This window comes from Amia ocellicauda, chromosome 14 (genome assembly GCF_036373705.1).
Source record: "Amia ocellicauda isolate fAmiCal2 chromosome 14, fAmiCal2.hap1, whole genome shotgun sequence".
Lineage (NCBI taxonomy): Eukaryota > Metazoa > Chordata > Actinopteri > Amiiformes > Amiidae > Amia > Amia ocellicauda.
Genome location: NC_089863.1, coordinates 12934169 through 12955827, shown reverse-complemented (window position 1 = coordinate 12955827; position 21659 = coordinate 12934169). Strand labels below are relative to the sequence as shown.

General features: G+C 38.9%; 1 protein-coding gene across 1 annotated transcript; it reads left to right on the top strand.

Annotated features, from left to right (window-relative positions):
- Positions 1–1077: 1077 nt before the first annotated feature.
- Positions 1078–19219, top strand: LOC136768751 (SLAM family member 9). The gene is made up of 7 exons (XM_066723110.1): positions 1078–1200; positions 9841–10188; positions 11378–11680; positions 12074–12202; positions 12499–12545; positions 12762–12890; positions 15339–19219. The coding sequence occupies exons 1-7, from the start codon at positions 1152–1154 to the stop codon at positions 15420–15422; spliced, it is 1089 nt and encodes a 362-aa protein (XP_066579207.1). The 5' UTR covers positions 1078–1151; the 3' UTR covers positions 15423–19219.
- The last annotated feature ends 2440 nt before the right edge of the window (positions 19220–21659 follow it).

Below are 21659 nucleotides of genomic sequence, written 5' to 3'. Positions count from 1 at the left end.
CTCATCGCATCCCATGGCTTCTCCTACCACTTCTACGCTGATGATGCCCAGATCTTCCTGTCTTTTCCCTCTTCTGACCCTCTCATCCCCTTGCATCTCTTCCTACTTGTCTGCTATCTCCGCCTGGATGCACTCGCACCACCTCAAGCTCAACCTCTCCAAATCGGATCTCCTGTTTTTCCCCCACTCTTCCTCACCTTCTGCTGACCTCCCCATCTCGTTCCCCTTGGAATCCATCACACTCTCTCCCTCTTCTTCTGCTAAAAATCTAGGAGTCACCCTCGATCCTGCGCTCTCCTACACCCAGCACATCACCACGCTGATGCGCATGTGCAGATTCTTCCGTTAACAATTGTGTCACTGTCCAAATATTTATGGACCTTTTGTTCGATGCTCTTTCAGTGTCTCTCTCCTTTTTGTAGCAGGAGATGGGAAATAGGGAGGTGATGCGGGGAAGTCCATGTGGGACTGTGACCGGGCAGCATGCTCTTGCCAATTAACTAATACAACACACGTGAAAATCATAAACCAATCCTAAAATGATTAAGGAAATAATAGTGAAAGAAACCAAAAACAAGCTTAATAAATAAGTGAAAATAAAAATGAGAAACTGTGAAATATAATAATAAAGTGCACACATTCATTCACTGTGAAAAGAACCCAACAAATCAATAATTTAATAATAAGGTGATGCCAGTCACGCCCCGCTCATGACACTTTAGGCGGAGGACAGTGCCAATCTTCCACCTTTCCCAGCATAATATCAAGCTCCAAATGCACTTTCCCAGCATCCTTTGCTCTACATCCCTCTTCCACCCCAAATGCCACATATGCAGAAGCTCCTTGACTCATTCCACCAGGTCACCCTTCACCCCTCAAGGGAGCCTTCTACTACATTTGTCTATTGGGTTTTCTTGAGCTCCTGAATTGCTTTGGGACATTACTCATAATACAGAGAGTTCTCAGAGAGTTTTGCATGCTTCAAAGTCTTCAAAGACAGGAAGAGATGACGCTCAGTGCTTTTTGCACCACTGAACTCTGAGACTGGATTCCTGTACAACTTATTCTGACGTGAAACATACTACATGTATCTACATAAACGGGGCTGATTTTTTATTTAATTCCTCCCCTCCCCCCCTCAAATCACCATTATGACCTTTCTGCCAGTGCTGCCCCTGCTGATGTCTCTTTTGGTGACAGGTATGTGTATTTTACCCGTCTATAGTTGCGCAGATACTGGATTTTGTGGTTAACTATGTGCTTCGCTTCAGTCATATTTGTTTCATAAACAGGCACAAGTGGCTCCCCACTTACTTTACCGTTACAACAGGAAACGCCAGTGGTATTTAATCCTATAAATGTCAACAAGCAGGGCATTTCAATATTTTAAAGCAAGAAGAAGTCAAATTGTGACCAAATTCAAGTCTTCACAAGCGTTGTCTTTTGTTTGGGCTATTTTGAATGGCTTTAGTTGAAACAAAGATCAAGTTAACAACAATATTTAGATTTGTGGGCTTTCTGTGCTTTCAGAGGGTAATGATGTATTGCATTGTTGTATTATATGAATGTGTTCTCATTTGTACTACTTGTTTACAGCAGTTCTTATGTGTATGATTGCACCACAGGGTTACCGGCTGTCAGTAGAACTATAGAACACATTTTAAACTCAATGGAACTGTAGGACACATTATGGAATTCATAAAACAGTGAAATATCCTGGACATTATTGTGTGTTCACTTTATTTACGTATAACCATAATGTCTGAAGCTGATCACAACTTCATCATTATTAAAAGTTGATTGTGAGAAATTATCAGTTACTCTTATTACTTTTGTTTGTGTATTTACTTTTATATCATGCTGTATAGGTTCAAACACCAAAATACATGTTCTACCTGATGTCAATCACATATAAACAATTTGCTGTGACAGTTTCCCCCCCCCCCGCTTAAAAATGTAACAGCAATCATCAGACAAAGAGATACAAAAAGATACCATTCATATACAGGTGATTTGTATTTGATAATTTGTATATCATACTTACAAGGTTATCAGAAAATGAGTTACTATTTATTTGATCCAAGGTTATTCTTACTGGAAGCCACCTTCCTGCTGTAAACAACTAGTTAATGCAAAACTTTACAAGGAAATTAGTTTTACTCTTAAAACAAGTGCTCACTCTTAAATATTCACAAATTAAAATAAATTCATTCTTATTATACTATTATTATTATTATTATTATTATTATTATTATTATTATTATTATTATTATTATTATTATTATTATGTTAGTATTGATGACTGTTTCATGTACCCTTGTGGTATTATGAATACAATAACATATAATTGAAGAGAAAAGCACAACTTTCTTTCAGATCAGACAGAAATTAATGCAGACAGAGGTACAGTTGTGTATTTTCCAAAAATAGACTAAGTATAACTATAAATTAAAAAACCTACAGAGGTTTAATACACAGTCTAATTTACTGATTATTTCATTAACCATTTTGATGCATTTTTTATTGACAGTATTGGCCAGTATTATTATAATTTTGCATAAACCTCAAACCACCTGTTTGTTTAGTTCCAGCCTTTCTTATACTGGCCACATTTCTATCTTCCCCATGTTGGAAAAAAATAGGTCGATGCAAACAAAATAATGTGCAACATTAAAAACATTGCTGCAATAAAAAAAGTGTCTGCGAACTTAAAAAATATCCTGCAATCAAACAAGATGTGCAGACACAAGCAATTATTTATTTATTTATTTATTTATTTATTTATTTGCCAGGGTGACTTACAAAACATAAGAACATTATAAAAGTCTAAATGCAGTCTAAAATTACAGATCAACCATAGTACAAATTACAAGTTCAAAATTATATCAGTGCATAAGAGAAAAGTCCTACATCCTAGATTTGTGAGCTAATAATTGCAGACAAGATATGTGAAGTCATACTTCACATCAAGGGAAAGGGACATTGGGGTAAACAATATAAACAACATGAGTACTAGCAATGCAAAAGCAAGTTGTACAATGAAAACTAGATATAAAGTGCAATTTAACAGAATAAAAGCTAAAGGTAAAGTCTGAATAGGTGTGTCTTGAGTAAGCGCCGGAATGAGGTCAGGGACTCTGCTGTCTTGACTTCGGTGGGCAGGTCGTTCCACCACTTAGGGTCCAGGGATGAGGAGGAAGGAGAGTGGAGAGGAGGCAGAGTTAGTCTTCTAGTACCAGAACACCAGAGAGGGATATATATATATATATATATATATATATATATACACACAGATGTGCTAAAAATTGTTGGTACCCTTACAGCGCATTGAAATAATGCTTCATTCCTCCTGATGAAATTGAAAGCTATTGCATCATGTATACTTGCATGCCTTTGGTATGTCATAGAATAAAGCAAAGCAGCTGTGAAAAGAGATACATTTTTGCTCATTCTACAACGATATTCTAAAATGGCCTGGACACATTTGTTGGTACCCCTTAGAAAAGATAATAAATAATTGGATTATAGTGATATTCCAAACTAATTCGTTTCTTTAATTAGTATCACACATGTCTCCAATCTTGTAATCAGTCATTCAGCCTATTTAAATGGAGGAAAGTAGTCACTGTGCCGTTTGGTATCATTGTGTGCACCACACTGAACATGGACCAGAGAAAGCAAAGGAGAGAGTTGTCTGAGGAGATCAGAAAGAAAATAGACAAGCATGGTAAAGGTAAAGGCTACAAGACCATCTCCAAGCAGCTTGATGCTCCTGTGAAAACAGTTGCAAATATTATTAAGAAGTTCAAGGTGCATGGAACTGTAGCCAACCTCTCTGGGCGCGGCTGCAAGAGGACAATCGACCCCAGACTTAACCAAAGGATAGTGTGAAGGGCAGAAAAAGAACAATGATAACTGCCAAAGAGATACAAGCTGAACTCAATGGTGAAGGTACGTCAATTTCTGATCGCACCATCTGTTGCTTTTTAGAGCGACGGACTTAAGCCCAGGTGTAACTCAAACAAAGAGGTACGTCCAGGTGGTGCACTAGGTGTACATTTTCAGTCAGGCTTATCTATAGTTTTAAGTCGGATGCAGCCTAAAGCCAGGCCTACGTCCAGCTGGTGCACTCCACTCCTCGATCGGAATCCTATCAAACATCTATGGAAAGAGCTGAAACTTGCAGTCTGGAGAAAACACCCATCAAACCTGAGACAGCTGGAGCAGTTTGCTCTGGAAGAGTGGGCCAAACTACTAAATATTAGGTTGAGGGTCCCATAATTTTTGTCCATGCCATTTTCATTTGTTTTATTATTTACAATATTATGCTGAAAAACAAAATCAAAAGCAAAGTCTGAATATGGAATAAACAATGGTGGATGCCAATTATTTTTGTCAGTTTCAAGTTATTTCAGAAGAAATTGTGCATTCTTCGTTTTTTTGTGGAGGGGTACCAACAAATTTGTGTTATATATATATATATATATATATATATATATATATATATATATATAGATATCTATATATATGGATATAGATAGATAGATAGATAGATAGATAGATAGATAGATAGATAGATGTATACAGACGGGTGACAAATTAAAGGAAAAACCTGAATAAATGAATGGAGGAACATAATGAATGCAGATGCCTCCAAACAGGTGTACTGCATGATACAATTAAGCAATTAACCTCCTATCATGCTCTGTGGCTTGTATACAAGCAGCCCAGTTGACCTCGATTTTGGATCAAGATGGCAGTGCAGAAACCCCTCATTACAAAGACAAATGCATATGTGAGAGTTCAGTGGTACAAGAACCATAGACACTGGTCTACAGAGATGTGGAAGAAAGTGATATGGTCAGTTGAATCATCCATCATCATATTCGACAAGTGGGCAAGTGCATGTGTACAGTACAGTACAGTACAGGCCTGACTGCTTGACCCCTACATTGAGGGGGTCCGGAGGCTCGATTATGCTATGGGGGGCATCTTCCTGGCATGGTTTGGGTCCACATGTCCCCTTACAAATTTATTTGGAGTGATCAAGTTTATCCTGTGCTGAAACATTTCTACCCTGATGGGAGTGGTCTCCTGCAGGATGAGAATTATCATATATATGTAACACATCCATCACACTATACATATGAATGTTATGACACACTCTGAGTCTTCCATGTGGGTGAGAACTGGGGGCACAATGCATTCATTTCTGGACCAGATCTTCAACTTACCAGACCTAAAAATAGAAGTTATAAAGTGTTTTTCTCCCCCAGATTTTTTTGTGGGGGATGTTTCCACTTACATGTAAGTAAATCCCCAGATTTCCCCCAAGACAGAAACATTAAATAAATGGCAGTACAGTCACAGAGGGGAAAACAGAAACTTTAGTTGTACATCTGAGAGCGGTGATTCGGAAGGCTAAGTAAATTAAAAACAGGAAACCTCAACACCTGTTTCCACAGCAACACCTACTTACATTTATCTTTCCTGCTGTTGAATTTAACTGACTTAGTATTAAAGTTATTTAGCTGATCCAAGGCAACTTACACACTTTATCAATGTAAGATACCATGTATTGCATTACACATCACAGAGAGCAACATTTAGTCCTACACAGTAGCATTCTATGGCAGAAACATATTGAGCTGATCCACAAAGAAGAGAGTTAAGCAAAACAACAGAAAACAGCGTGGAGTTTAAACAAATAACCTGAGAGGAATTCACACAAGATGATTTTGTTGATGAAATTGATGACGCAAATGCTTGTCAATGAACTGTTTTTCATTTTAGTAAATGAAGACAAAAATCATAATAAAAACATCCAAAATGATGACGAAAGTTAAATGTTTTTCCATTTTCATTTGTGAAAATATGACGTGACGAAATCAGACAGTTCGACTAAAACTCAGAATTCACCATTTGCGATTTTACCGCCTGTCTATCTGTCCAATAGCAGCCAATCCCAGGCAGATTGTTGATGCCATGGAGTGCAGTTTATAATTGTAAACACAACTGGGGCCTACAGCGCCGTCTGGGGAAGGAGGAGCTGGGAAACTGAAGGAGAATCAGAGTTTTGAGAGTGCGGTCATTTCCTGCAAAATGAATACAAACATTTGATCGAAAAGAGAGTGTTCAGTAAAAGCTAGTTATGTTATCTATAATGTTTCTGTTATTATTATCATCATAAGCTCATATATGCAAACTGATTTATTGGTATTATTTCTTAGTAGCTAGGTCACTGAGCACGGCCGATTAAACTGGATAGTTCCTAACTTGCGAGTAACCATTAATTCAGCACTTGGAAGAAAGAAATCTGCAGTTTGGTAGTACTTCAAATATGATGAAAATGTATAATGAAGATATAACTGCGGGAAACAAAACCGAATATGGCTACATGACTTGAGAAAATACAACAATTTTGAAGTGACATATGAAGTGTGAAATACATCAAATTCCATGTGTAAGAATGTGGTGTTTATTTATTTCTTAGACAAACCCATGAAGGCTTTGGAGGTGAAAAAATGATGTTGAACGTATGTTAGTCTGTGATTCCTATATGTTCTTAGAGTAATAATTATCTGTTTTATTAATTTGTTCTTTGCGTAAATAGTTTTGGTAAGTTGCCACAATCATTGTATGGATTTAAATGCTAACTAATTAGAACTGTCTTAATTCTAAAGTTAAAAAAGGTAAATTAATGTAATTTATGTTCCAAAGACTAAAACTGAATTAAATGTATGCAGGTTTTAGATATGATTAATCTGTTGACTAAAACTAACAAAGATTTGAGTCTGTTTTTAGTAGACTAATAATAAAGAGAAGTGCATGACTAAATTGTGACAATATCTCTAAATCATAAACTGATGACCGATTTAACACTGGGTAGCAATAGAAGATATGAGATAGTATCTCAAGGGAGAAGATTAGCAGAAGCAACAGAAAAGTTATTGAAAAAATACTTGAAAAGTACAGAAGCTTATTAGTGCCAAAGAGAAAAAAATTATGATTGCATTAATATGAGAAGATATTCCATTATTTCACAATAATTATTGCTAATTAGAGATAATACACCAGCATCTCAGTATCCGCAAGTTCAGCACTCACATATTTTGGTATTCGCTAGGTACCCATACAATTTGAATGTTTTAAAAAAAAAATCTGTAATATAAAAAAATCTAGTACAAGACAAGTGAATCTACTTCAAATAGATCAGAGAAAGGAATGACTATCACGGAAATATTAAGTATTAGAAGCTGGTCTGCTGGTGGCCGCATGTTTGCTGTGAACAAGTCCACTGTACGTTCCATTAAAAATAAATAAATAATAATCAGTTTGTTGTCTCTTTATATGAAATTTCATTTGTAAATGTTTAAGTACATATAGCTTACTGTGCTTTATACACACAATCTCAAGTATGTACAGTCTGTCAAATGCTCAGTTAAAGTTATAAATACAGCTTTAAGTGATCTGTATTTTTTCATGTTTTTATACATTTTTGTTTTTATTCAAATTTTAATTTGTTTTTACAGTTGTCTGCAGTCTGTCATTAAAAAGAAGGAAAAGAGACCCCACAATAAGATGTTCATGATGTATTTATGTTTAAATTCTATGGTATTCATATTAATTAATGAGAAATAATAGTACCTTATTGTAAAGTGTTACCAATGTTTGGATTTAAATGGTTAAATATGCAAATGTGATTTTTATAATTTTATTTGTAATTCACACTGTATATATACCTACAATCTACGTACCACAAATGTATTATTTAAAAATAATGAAATATTACCTCATGTTAACGCAATATTTATTTAAACATGACATTAACTTTACCAAATTGATTATATCCAACACACAAATATGAAATTCTGATTTAAAATTAATTGTGTTAGGCTAGTCTATCTTTTTGTATTTAATTTAATTTAAGTTTAAAGTTGAACATTGTCAATTTATCAAAACTTTTTTCCCCTGACCAAGACCAAGTTTTTCCACCACAAACCATGCTTTAATTTTTAGCTCTTCTGTGTGGTAACATCCATTTGATATTCCTTCCTACATTGGATGTTAAATGTCATTAAAATAAAATAAAAAATTGACATTGTATAGAATATTGCAGTATACTACACATTGGATGTTTTGTAAAGAAGACATGAAAACCGATCATGTAACTTCAAGCCCTGACATCAGAGGGGCGCTATGAAGGGGGTGTATTTGTACAAAAGTCTAAACAGACGTGTTCGTATTGGAGTTATGTGGGTTTACTTGTGTTAAATTATGTGATCACAGACAAATTACTTTGCATACATGAAAGCCCAATAGGTTTGATTACAAGTTTCAATTATAATCTATGTTTAATATTGATTAGTCATAAATTCAATAGTAATTCAAGAGGCAATGAAAGGTACATAGTGTGGGGGTGGACACAGTGCTGGGCTCTTGATATAGGCAGGTCTAGGAGGCAGGCTCACTCAAAGGCAGTGATAAGGTGAAAAGGACACTATTTACTTTATTTTATTACTGTACAGTGCTAGTGATCAAAATAAACAGACACAAATGTAAATAAACACCCAACTCCTTGTTGAGCCTGATTAAATGGGTCCCTCTGTATAAAAAGAACAAATCACCAAAAAAACAGACAAACAACAAACCATCAAAATCAGTATCCAAATGCTAGTTCATGTACAAAACAGTCAGCAATGAGTTTTCCATCTTGTTTTTTTGTTTATTTGTTTGTTTGTTTGTTCTGCTCTCTCTTCAGCACCTACTCCCCCCAACAAACAAGGTGTACTGGTGTTGTGCTTTTATGCAGGAAACCTGCCTATCAGGAAACTTCTGTAGGTCATTAATCCGCCCTGGGGAACGCAGTGCCATTTCTGGCGGCCATTATGTGCCACACCCAGGACTTCCCCACAATAAATGTGTTATTGATTTGTTTGTCTATTATTTGAGATTGATTTAGGAGATTAAATCATTTAACATTTTGGTACACTTAGTATTTTTGTCAGCCCTGTTCACTGCACTTCCCCTGTTCACCACTTGAGGTCATCATCACCCGAATATTACCCAGTCTCCCTCTCCAAATCACCAATCATCCAATTAATATTCCACATCACCTCTGCACTGATTAGTTCTACCTCTCCCTACCAGCTCCACTGACTTCACTCTGCCCTGCACTTAAACCCCATAATAATAATAACAATAATAATAATAATAATAATAATAATAATAATAATAATAATAATAATAATAATAATAATAATTCCCACATTGCCTGTCTCTTAGTGTTCCTGACCTCTTGCTAAATTATATAATGTATTTCAAAACTTTATTAGATCATTTTTACTGAAATGTTCACGCATAGACTTGGGATAACAATATGAATTGCATTTTGGCCCCAATGGCATGACGCCACTGACAAAGGTCCTAATCATTCTCTTCAAATGAACCTTAAATCAGACAGTGTAAAGGGAACCTTGACACCATTGACAACATCCAGGGTTGCAGTTGAAAGTATTCTCACTCTTCATTTAAACAATATTGTTTGGTAATTTGTTTAGTTTCATAAATAATTATTTATCAATGGTATCTTTTCAGGGTCTGTCAAACATCTAGTTTGCTTTGAGATAACTGGAGATTCCAGTTCACTGACTTGAGTTAGGCCTACACAAACACTAAACTGAGCTCCATTGACTCCTATTTCCAGATTTCAAATCTGAAAACATGTGACAACTGTGTATCTATTTGTTGACCTTATCAATGCTGTTACACCTGAACTACCTTTGCTTCGTAGATATATGTAGGAAGTTAACATTTGTAATGATTGCATTTCTTTCCTAGGAATCAGTACTGAAGAGGGAAGCAAAATGAAGATTCTCAATGAAATCCAAGGCATGATTTTACACCTCACCGTGGACTTACCTATGAAAAATGAGAATGTGGAACAATTTACATGGACTTTTGCAAGAACAGAAAATGGAAAAGTGGAAAATGAGGTTAATGTGGTCAGAAATATTAACACAAAACCAGTGTATCCACACTACATAAACAGAACTTATTTTAATCACGGTGATTGGTCCATTACATTAACAAATCTGACACAGAAAGACACTGGCATTTATAAAGCCACAGCTGAATATCCAAATGGTGGTAAACATGTACTTAGCCACTACTCTGTTACTGTCCATGGTAAGTTCATATTTATGTCTACGCTGTTTATTTGTAGCAAAGTTTTTCAAAAAGGAGTTTAGTAAAAAAAAAAAATTGACTAATAATGAATAGTGTTCATTAAAAATGCATAAGTCTTCAAGAAGGTTACTTGTGTGTTTTCAAGGGGGGCAGTGGTGGCACATAAATTGAACCTCTGAGGTTTATTTTAGAAACTGGAATTTCCAGGTTGAACTGTCTTATTCTTAATTGTAAGTTAAAAGGTCATGTAAAACTAGTGCCTCTTATTGTATAAGAGATGCCATCTCATGCAGTTTGGGTGGGAGGACCGCAAAGCAAAGCCTACTGTGCAAACTGTGCAAAATTATATTTCTGATACAATAAGAGACACCCTTTCCACATCGTATTAACTTAACATGAATCACATATATAGGGATTAGACACACAAATATCTTTACAGTGGGAAAAAAAAGATTAGGTCCAGGATCTGCTATAACTGACCTAGAGTAGCTGATTTGTATTGTGCTTACATGCTGGTTAAAGTAACAAAACTGATTATTTTTGAAAATGCACATCCTGGGAAACTTGCACCACTAGCATTTAAGTGTCCTGAAATGTCATTGGTAACAGATGAACTTTTGAATACCGCTAATTTTCTGCATGGGATGACTGGTTTCTCCTATGTAATTTATAATAGCAGTAGGAAATCATATTCCTTAATTCAGAAAAACAACAATTATAGTACTTGAGTAAAAGCATGAACTTTGTATGGTGATGAGAAATAAAGTAAGACATTATCTCTAGCCGAGTAAGTCATCAGTCAGTATTTGAAATACCTGTCCCTAATTAAAGTTTACCATCAGATATCATCAGATTTTTGCACTTTTAAAATATTTTTGCACTGTTTTCTTTATGGATCTAACATGTCTACACTGTGCTCCAGCACACTGCACTAGAAGTGATGCAGGGTCTACTATAAACATGCCTTGGAAACATTTAGGATGGCGTATCAAGGTATTCCTCTTGTGCAGTGTAGTAAATCACAATGAAGATATGTGGAATGCAAAGGAAAGATGTGTAAAATTGTGGTCAATTCACAGTACAACAGTACAACATATTAAAAGTACAACAATCCTATGGTAAGTGCACTTTCATAGGATGTGCAATATACAGTCAAACTGGACTTAATCCTGCTCTGTGTTGTCTGCAGAGGCACTGTTGCCCCCACAGCTGGAGGTCACTTCCAATTTCTCAACAAATGCCACCTGCCATCTTACCCTCAACTGTTCGGTGCACTGGGGCGTTTCTGCTGAGCATGACTGTGAACTGAACCTGCACAGTGCTCGACAGTGGTGCTCTGCCAGCCACAACAGATCATCACAGGAGGAAAACATTCAGTTCTCCTTGTACTTCAGTCACAACCTCAGTGAGATTGTGTGCAACGTCAGCAACCAGGTCAGCTCAAAAACCGGTTCCATTCTGGTCGAAAAAGTCTGTCCAGTCACTAAGCGAGGTAAGTGTGGTAAACTGTGGTATTGTAGTATAGTACAATCTATCAAGTACTAGTGCTGGTGGATTAGCCTATCATTATAACTTAGGCTATATGTTATTATTATTAATATAACCTTATTTGTCTGACAGTTTTAATCAAAGCCAACTGTTATAGGTTCCAATGTTTTCATTTAGAAGAAGAAAGGGATTTCTGACAATAAGGGTATAGCTGTGTACTTTGCTGTTTGCAGGTAGGTCTAAGTTTTGATTTGGTATAGCTTTTAGTCACATTAAACATGTCCTTATTTTGTGTGCATGTTCAAAAAAACAAAACAAAGGTATGACTTGTGAAAATTGGGTTGAACATTCAGTTTTGCCTGCACATATAAATCTCCCTCAAACACTTTTCTTGCAGGAAATCCTAAAGACAAAGAAAACCAAGCTAAGTCCACCATCTTCCTGATCCCAGGGATCTTAGTGTTTGTCATCTTTGTAGCAATTTCTATGATTTTAACACACATCTGTTTCAAAAGGAGAAAAAACGGTATGTCATTATTCAAGAGAAAACTCATGTGAATGCAAGAGAGTGGTGATTCTGAGTGTTGTTTCTGTTTGCTATATCTTTTGGACAGCATCAACATCTGGCAAATGAGAAATAGTAAATTGAGATTTATATATTACACCAGGCAGATTGATTTGTAAATATTTTAAGATCACCAAACATAAACATAAACAGCAACCATATATAATTTCCATACTGTTTGTTACCTTTGGGTATCAGTATTTAAATATACAATTCTAGCAGACCCAATTTTGATTTAACTATCTCCTTCCATTCAGATGAACGGTACTTCACAGTGACACCGCATGATCCACCAGGACAGCAGGTATGTGTTTTAACTCAACACTTGGCAAAGTGGTTCCTTGACTCCAACATAGTACATGAACACAATTATCTTCCTTTTAAAAAACAAGGGTTTGGATTTCTGATTACTTTAAAGGAGACTAGAGAAACCAAATCAAAGCAAAATTATCAATATCATAAAAATACTAAAACTGACAGCCCCTCTAAAACATATCACTTTCTTGTCATTCCTTCACAGACCCCAGAGGAGTCAAGGAGTGGGGTGTGCACTGTCTACGACACAGTGAGACTGGAGAGAATATCTACAGAGTCCCTCTCTCAGGCCTCCACCCAGCCTCCCAGTGCTACAGACACACTGTATTCTGTGGTACGGCGCCCTCAAAAGAGTAACGCTGTTCTGTGATTAACATACTGCACATACCTGGGCTGGATATCTGTAGAAAACCCTTATTCCTTATTGCAATGGGACCCAACAACCAACCACAATAGGACCGAACTATTGTATTGAATGTAAATATCATGACAGTACAAATTCTAAGATGCTCCGAGATCAGAGGTATACGTTCAATGTCTATTATGCCTGCCATCACTGGTTCTCAGTCCTCAAAAGCCAGTGGCTCTTGGACTGACAACAAAAGGACTGTTTTTGGTAACAGGAGAGGGCTACATCAAAGCAGGTTTGTATGAAGGAACTTTAGCAAGGATACTCCTATAAAAGACATGAAGAGTTTGCATAGACGATATTGTTACATAACAGGAGTCCATTACTCTTCTAATTCCAAGCCTGGAGGAGAGGAGGATTGAAACCACGATTTGCAGAGAACACTTCACAGCAGCCAGTCCTCTGTTTGATGTTATTAATGCAACTTCAAATATGTATGGACTATAATACATATTTCAATCCCAATACGCTGGACAAAATGACATCAAATTCAGTTTTCAAATTGTTTTTAAATTTCTGTTATGAAGAAATATTTTTTGCTATGGTTTTTGCTATATATTTCCCCCTTTTTATCTGTCCCCTTTTCATCTAGTATCCCAATTCATAGCTAAAGGGTTATGCTGCTTTATAGAAATAAAACAAAACCGAAACCTAACCTGAGAAAGAGTTCAAACTGTTGGGCAGGAGCCCAGGGGATAACTGACAGAATGGCTGGAGGAGAAGTACTGTATACCATAAATACTGCAATTGGATGACAGACAAGTTAAGGACAGAAAACTTGGGCCCTGATGGTGGACCATTGGTAATTGAGTACAAGTTTCTGTCCTGGATAAAAAAAGAGAGATTTATACCCTTAATGTTGAAAATTAATCAAGATTCTCTGCAAGTGATTTTGACAAAATATTCTCTCCTTAATCACACTGCAACAATATTGTTTTCCAAAAAAATCACACATGAACTTATGGAACCGTATTGCTGCCACCCGAAAAATGTTGGGGGTGTGTTGCTGCCATGAAAATATGAAAAAAGACCATTTGTAGTTCTTATGGGTAAGCTTGTGATAAGATAAACTTACCATATATTGCTCCTGCAAATCATTCTAATAATGTGTCTCTTTAGTTAAAAGAAGCCTGTTATATTTAATTGTGTTGTGTTTTTATGAAAGAAAAACAAAATGCTGCCACAAAATATACTAATTATAAATGAGACGAACTTGTGCTGACGTCACGTTTTATGGAACAGGAAGTGGGAAGGGACCTACCTGTTCTGAGTGACGAGCTGGGGCTCTGGTGCGCTTCGGTTTCAGTTTCGGCCACAGACACTTAATAGCACAAAAATAATAGTTGTGTTTATATAGTGCCTTATATTCCGACTGCTTGCTGTGTTGGTTTTTTGTCCATTGGGATCTATCCTCCACAGCAGGAGCACTAGCAGCGGCAGTAAAATCCGAGGCCGGCCGGCTGCCCGGCTTGAGCCTCAATGTGTCGTAAGAGATAATGACCGTGTGAGGTGCTTCTCTGCCGGCTTGCCCGCAGCCCGCAGCTGTGGCTGTAGGTGATCTCGCTCTCTCAGTTCACTGAGAATGAGCACTGCTAGCCCTCCCGGTCCGTGCGTGCGTGCCTCGGTTTTAGATCCTGCTACGGCCAGTGGTCTACTACCCTCGGCCCCGCCGACCCCGGACTCCGCATCACCCGGTGTCCCCAGAGACCCCGGCACACATGCTGTGGTTAAGCCTACGGGCCTATGTGGTACCAGTATCCTCTCACCCCCGCCACGGTGCCGCATGTGGCCAGTGCACCTTGTAGAACCGTGTCAGAAATAAGTGGAGAGTCGCGGATATAAAGCAAACAGAACTTTAATCAAGCCGGCTCGGAAGCCCCACTGTCAGAAATAACTCCTTCAGTGAGACTTAATGTTTACAGACATGAGTACAACTTTATAGGAAAATGAGGAAACATCTTATGGCTGCTCATCCAATCAGAAGATACAGGTCCGGGTCCGTTTTACGATCTGTCCTCCAGTGAAGAGGTGATGGATCCAAAGCAGATGTCCGTCTTTGATGTGCACTAGGAAGATGCGATCCCAGGTCGTCATTTACCTAGTGTCAATCGCTCAGTAACAGAAACATTCCTGCCTTATCTGGAGCAACGATTAAGCCATAAACAAATTCACAGCAGACATCTGTAGGCTATTTCGGCACTGTGTGATCTTTCATTACTGACAGGAGTTTCTAACAAATCAACCTTGTTGACCCTTTACTTGTCCTGCTAAATCTAATCTGCTCAGTCTGTATACAAAACTATGTGTAATGCTAGTATTAATATAAAACATTATATAATTATGACAAAACACTTTCTTCAATGTCCTATACAGAGTCTTCAACCTTGCCCGCTTGGAGTGGGGATGTCTTATGCCCCGACTGTCTGGCCACCGACAGTGGGCACACTTTGGCCGTGACTTCCGGGTCTGCTATGACAGTGGTTCCCAAACTGTGGGGCGCGCCCTCCTGGGGGGGCGCAAGACCCTTTATGGGGGCGCGGGGAAAGAGCTGAACAGGTAAAAAGTCAAGGCGAGACACAAGAAATCCCCGAGGGGATCTGACAACTGTTGATTGCCACCCCGCTGAAATCGCATTGACCTATCTCTGTGAAACTATGTTTTCTACACTTACACACATTAAAACAAACTGTACTGTCCGACTCACAAGAGTGGAAACTGGGTCTCGGTTATTGGATTCTTCTATCTCCAGTCCTGGCCAATCAGAATAGAGGATTATCAGGTAGCAGTGTCTGTGAAAGTTTAAGACCAAAATACACAGCAGTTTATATGAGGTGATAATTACAGTAAAATAAATGCATAAGAATAACTTGCAGCTCCAAAATGTAATCGAGTGGGAAACGAGCTCGCTAGGACTCTCTGCTGCAATATTTTGGAAACGCATTAACAAAAAATACATTAAAGGCGAAATAATGTAATGTAACAATTTTTGCAATTGCAAATACTCACACAACAACTTTATTAAATAAATTTGGAAACATACCTGTTCGTCCAAGATCCAGTGAAAACAAAATATATAGTAATAGCTGGCTGTGTGTTTTAATAATATTAGTTTGTTGCTCCTCTTTCCTTTTCTGTCATTGCTAGTGTCACAGAAGGGTGTTTGGCTTTTAGGTGGGTTAATAGCAGCTGTAGATTTGTGGTATATTAATAGCACTGCACATATTATAAACTTAACAGTGTTTTAATTTACCTTGTCAAAGTATTTCCACGCAGAAATTCTCTGAGTGGAAGCCATTGGATGTGTTCTTGTAATGCCGCAGATCTGCAGAATTCCACCGATCCCATTGGCGGAGTCGTGCAGATCTGTCATTTTCAGCCAATTACAGACAAGAAATAACAAAACCCACTCTCCCGTCAATCTTCATTACAGCTATAAATAGCCAATCAGCCCATGAGAGAGATGGTGCGCACGCCAAAACCTAGGAGAGTTGAGACCTTAGAGAATTGCTGGGTTACAGTAGGTCGTAACCACAGAAAAGGGCGTGTAGAACCCCTAGAGACACCCCAAGAGCTAGAATTTAAAGAGTTAGGAAAGAAACTATAGAGCAGAACCTCCACGGTAGTTTTCTCTGAAATACTTCTGGTACCACGTGCCACGCCATGGAGACAGGCAGAGATTAGAAAGTTTAACATGTGGTTGAAATCTTAGTGTAGGGAAGAGGGGTTTAGGTTTATGGAGCATTGGTCTTTCTTCTGGGATAGATGGACCTGTACAAACCGAACGGTCTACATCTAAACAGAAGCGGGGCTAATGCATTGGGAGAGCGTATGTGCAGAGAAATTGAGAATCATTTAAACAAGGGACCAGGAGGGCAGGGAGCTCTGACAATGGGAGATGTTCCTCTAAGGAAAGAAAACCAAGGGAAACTGCTAGTAGGAAAGTCCTTCATTGTTTGTACCTCAATGCCAGGAGTATAAGGAACAAGATGTTAGACCTAGAAGCCACAGAGCTAGCATGTGACCACGATGTTGTAGGAGTGACAGAAACAGGGCTTACAGAAAATGATGGGGATGAATACAAGTTGGAAGGATACACACAGTTTAGAAGAGACAGGCAAAATCGAAGAGGGGGTGGGGTAGCATTATATGTGAAAAATGACATTGAGGCAGGAGAACTCAAATTAGATCCCAGTTTCCAAGTCAGTTTGTCAAATTTCTGCCCTGCTAGAGATGCCCTGGTGAGCTGTAAGTGCTGTTATTGTTAAGAGGGAACATCTAGGAGCAACAACATCTCAGCTGCGAACTGGTCGGCCACACAAGCTCACAGAATGGGACTGTTGAGTGCTGAAGTACTGAAGTACGTAGTCTCTCATTGGTTGCAACAATCACTTCTGCCAAACTGCTTCTGTAAGAACGTCAGCAGAAGAACTGTTAGTCAGGAGCTTCATGCCACAGAAGCCTAAGATCTCCATGCGCAATGCATGGGAGCAGTGGAAATGCGATCTCTGGAGTGATGAATCACGCTTCACCATCTGGCAGTCTGACCTAGAAATCTGGGTTTGGCGGATGCCAGGAGAATGCTACCTGCCCGAATGCGTAATGCCAACTGTAAAGATTGGAGGAGGAATAATGGTCTCAGGGCTTGGCCCCTTAGTCCCACTGAAAGGAAATCTTAATGCTACAGCCTACAATGACATTCTGGGTGATTTTGCACTTCCAAATTTGTGGCAACAGTTTGGGGAAGGCCCTTTACTGTTTCAGCATGACAACCCATGCACAAAGTGAGGTCTATATAGAAATAGTTTGTCAAGATCGGTGTGGAAGAACATGACTGGCCTGCACAGAGCCCTGACTTCAAACCCATCCCATGTTTAGGATGAATGGAAAAGCTGAATGTGAACCAGGGCTGATTGCCCAACATTAGAGCCCGACCCCACTAAAATCCCCTCAACAATGTTCCAACATCTAGTTGAAAGCCTTCCCAGACGAGTGGAGGCTGTTATTGCATCAGAGGGGTGACCAACTCCATATTAATGCCCATGATTTTGGAATGAGATGTTTGACAAGCAGGTATCCACACTTTTGACCATGTAGTGTATGTACTTTGACCCCCTGTCCAGTATTTTTGGAAGATGTCTGGTTATTTTAAGTACTGTAATCTATTGAATATGTCGTTCAAAATACAATTTGCCCTCAACCCCCGTCCCCCATTGTTGTCTAATTGCCAGCATCCCCTCTAGGTTGACATTTCTCAAACCCCCCCCAGCAGGGGTCCGGTATTTTCGTATCTCAAAAGTGACAAACAAGGTGTAGGGGGCATGACTCCAGCATGTGACCTTAACTCCCTGGCAACCAACTCTTGGGACAAACTAGTCAGTACACTTCAGCTAACAGATGGCTATAAAATGAGATTAATTTAGGCAGATTTGGTTGGAATAAAATAATTTGGAAATAGAGTTAAAATAGACTTTACTTCTTTTGCAAGTGGTTTATGAGAGATGCCCTGAGATTATAGAATCACATCTAGAAAGTGAGAGGTGTGAGAATGAGAGGTGTGAGAACTGATCTTATTTTATAACCCCCAACATACAACAATACATTTTTGTTAATTTAAGAAAACTGAACTTAAAGGTAGGGTGTGCAATCTTTTCCAGAAACATTTTGTGTTATACTGGTTGAAAGTCTCTTCACATCCTGATAGCAATCAACGGTCTACATGTAAAAATATATATTGTAGTGATCCTGGACTTGTATGGACTGCTGTATTGTTGCCCTGGCGGGCCTGTACATCATTGGCTGTTGAAGTGTGTCTGCAGGGTGGGAGGTCCTGTGGATCCCCGGGTGTTGGGGTAAAATTGCTTTCCAGTAAGATACTAGTTAAAACTTGCTCTTATAAGGGTTACCTTGTTCTTATTAGGATTTCTCTGCTCAGACTTATTTGTGTGGCAGATAGAGATAATTTCTACTGCTGTAGACATTTTTTTGTTAACGAACCAAAACTATATAACATGTTCTTATCAGTATAGTGTGTGCTGTGTCCTTGGTACCAGTGCTTCCATGTCTGGATGAAATATTGTTTCCCCAATTAGAAAGAATACCTTATCAATTATTACTTCCCGTGTCTCAGAACTGCCCCGGGACATATGCCAAGAAAATGTCATCCAGGTTCAGGACGGTCCTGAACCTACTTTGAAATATTGCTTGTAGATGTATAAAAGTCTGTGTGAAATGTTCAATAAACGAAGATAAACGAACAGACATTGTGTTAGTGACTTTACTTCCCGGGCCTGTCTCCTGCTGAGAGTCTACATTGTTACTGGAAGCGCAAACTGGGGTGCCTGATTCACTGGGACCCGAAGGGTTGCTTCAACTGTAGCATTATACCTTAACACCGGGGCTCCCTGTTCCAGAACCCAGGGATCTTGGCGTGTTTTAGTGGGGTCAGGGGTCAGGCCAAGGAGACACAAGGACTGGAGGGAGGGAATCACGTGGGAGGGGTTATAAATAGCGATTACAGGGAGAGGGGCGGGTTGTTGGAGAAGAGGACGCTGTATAGAGAGGGTGTTGTTGGAACCAAAGCTGAACAATAAATTGCCCGAGCAACCAAAGTGGCTGACATTGAGTCACAGAGAAATAGGGAACCTGAAGTCGGTGTGGGTTTATTATTTTGGCGTGGGCTTGGCTAACAAAGCCTGTGGGGTGTAGAGACAGAAAAAATAAAGTCTACCTCCTATTTACCAGATCACCTTGTCGTCATTGTGTTATCCTTCAAGGAAGGTAATTTGTTAGAGCTCTCGAAACGCTACAATATATATAATTTCTGTGGAAGGGACAGGACTAAAAAATGATCGACCAATCATTGCATTCGGTCCGAATGTAATGATAGGATGTCCTTCCTGTCTGTCAATCTATATTTGCATACCGCCACGCAATTTGTTCGTGCAGACAATCACACGTCATCAGCGCGGGAACATTGACGCTGTGCGGAGCGAGCGCGAGAATGGAAGGTGAGCCGCAGCTACCTTATACTTCTTCTTTCTTTTAAAAAAAAACATAATAACTGTAAATAAGTTGTTTAACCTGCGAATAAGACATGAGGTAATCTGAAACCATTGCAATTGATTCTGCCAACACGTCTCTCCTCCTGGCCCTGAGACTCTGCTCTGTGTGTGTGTGCGCATGTGTGATAGAGAGGGCGTGGCTCTGGAGACGCCTCTGAAGCGAGGACGGGCTCTGTGCTTTCAAAACAAGCTTGCTAACGGCTAGCTTCTCTGGATTACACACCCTAGTTTTAATATCTGGGTGAGTTTAATGAAGGGGGGGAAGAGTGGAGCACCTCCATGACCTCAGCTCCGGCTTCAGGCTCCGAAGCGCTCCGATGAGCTCCACTCCGGCTCTAGCAATGCCAGCTCCAGCTCCGCTCTGGCTCTGGAGCACAACTAACAAAAATTGTCCAGCTCCACTCCAGCTTCGGGTCCTGGAGCTGGCTCCGGGCTCCAGACCCGGTGCACGGCCAACCTTAATTGCAAGGTTAACCCATAAAAACTACAAATGGTCTTGGACTACAATTTTTGTTGTGGTAACTTGTATTTTTTATTTTTTTTTTGGTGGCAGCAATACGCTTGCGTATTTTTATTTTGCTAAGGTATTAAAAAATAATAATAATAATATCAACGAAGAGTCTGAATCAGAACTCCCCTCCCACTGGTTTCCTCAAACCTGCAGTTGTATTTTTTTTAATTCTCAAGGACCACATGTGTAAGTGTGTCTGGGCTTTCCTCCAGCTCTTTTATGTCTAGAATCATCTGTCAGTGGTGCTAAAGACACTTCAGTAGCTCAGACAACCCCCTATAGAAGTAGTAATTGAAGCAATGCAGTTTATTTGGCCTTAACCAACTGGGCTGAGGGAATCACAGCATGGATGTGAAGAGGAGACCATCGAGACCCCCACCACAAGGTGTAGCTGTCGTAAAGACAGAGACTGGGAGACGGAAAGATGTTCTTGAGTTTTAATCAACAGGAAGGAAGTGTGGTTGTGTTGTGCCATGTGAAGTGAAACTGATATCACAGAGGGAAGGAAGTTTGTTACATTTCATTCCTCAGAATTGTAAAATGTCTTGCTTTTTCTGTTTTTGCTTCAATCCACATGAGCGTCCATCTTCTGTGAAAGTTACTCACCAAAGTGATTTGGAAACAGCACTGTGAACTATATTTGGCCTGATGTGCCTCCAGCTGTCACTAGTTGAAGATGAAGGCCTACTCTGAAATGATGCAGACTACCTCAATATACCTTGAAATATCAAATAGCTAAATTTTAAATACACATCATCTTGTCAAGACCAACCCTACACGCACCCACATAAATACACAGTCTCACACAGACATTCACAGATATTTTCAAACATGTCTAAAGCATGTTTATTTTTGTTATTTATTTTTACTTGGTGGTTTTGTGTATACTAACTAGCTTCCCATTTCTGTATCTTTTTGTGTCAGTTACAGAGACTTACAAGTGTTATAATACACACCATGTGACAAAAGTAAAACCATCTGAAAACACTAAAACACACAGATAACAACTAAAACACTTAATAAAAATTGGTCCCATCACTTATTTTGAACATAACAGCCCAGCATATCCTCTCAGTCAAGTGTGTCAACACAGATGCAAAATATTTCAATTTTATGTGATCA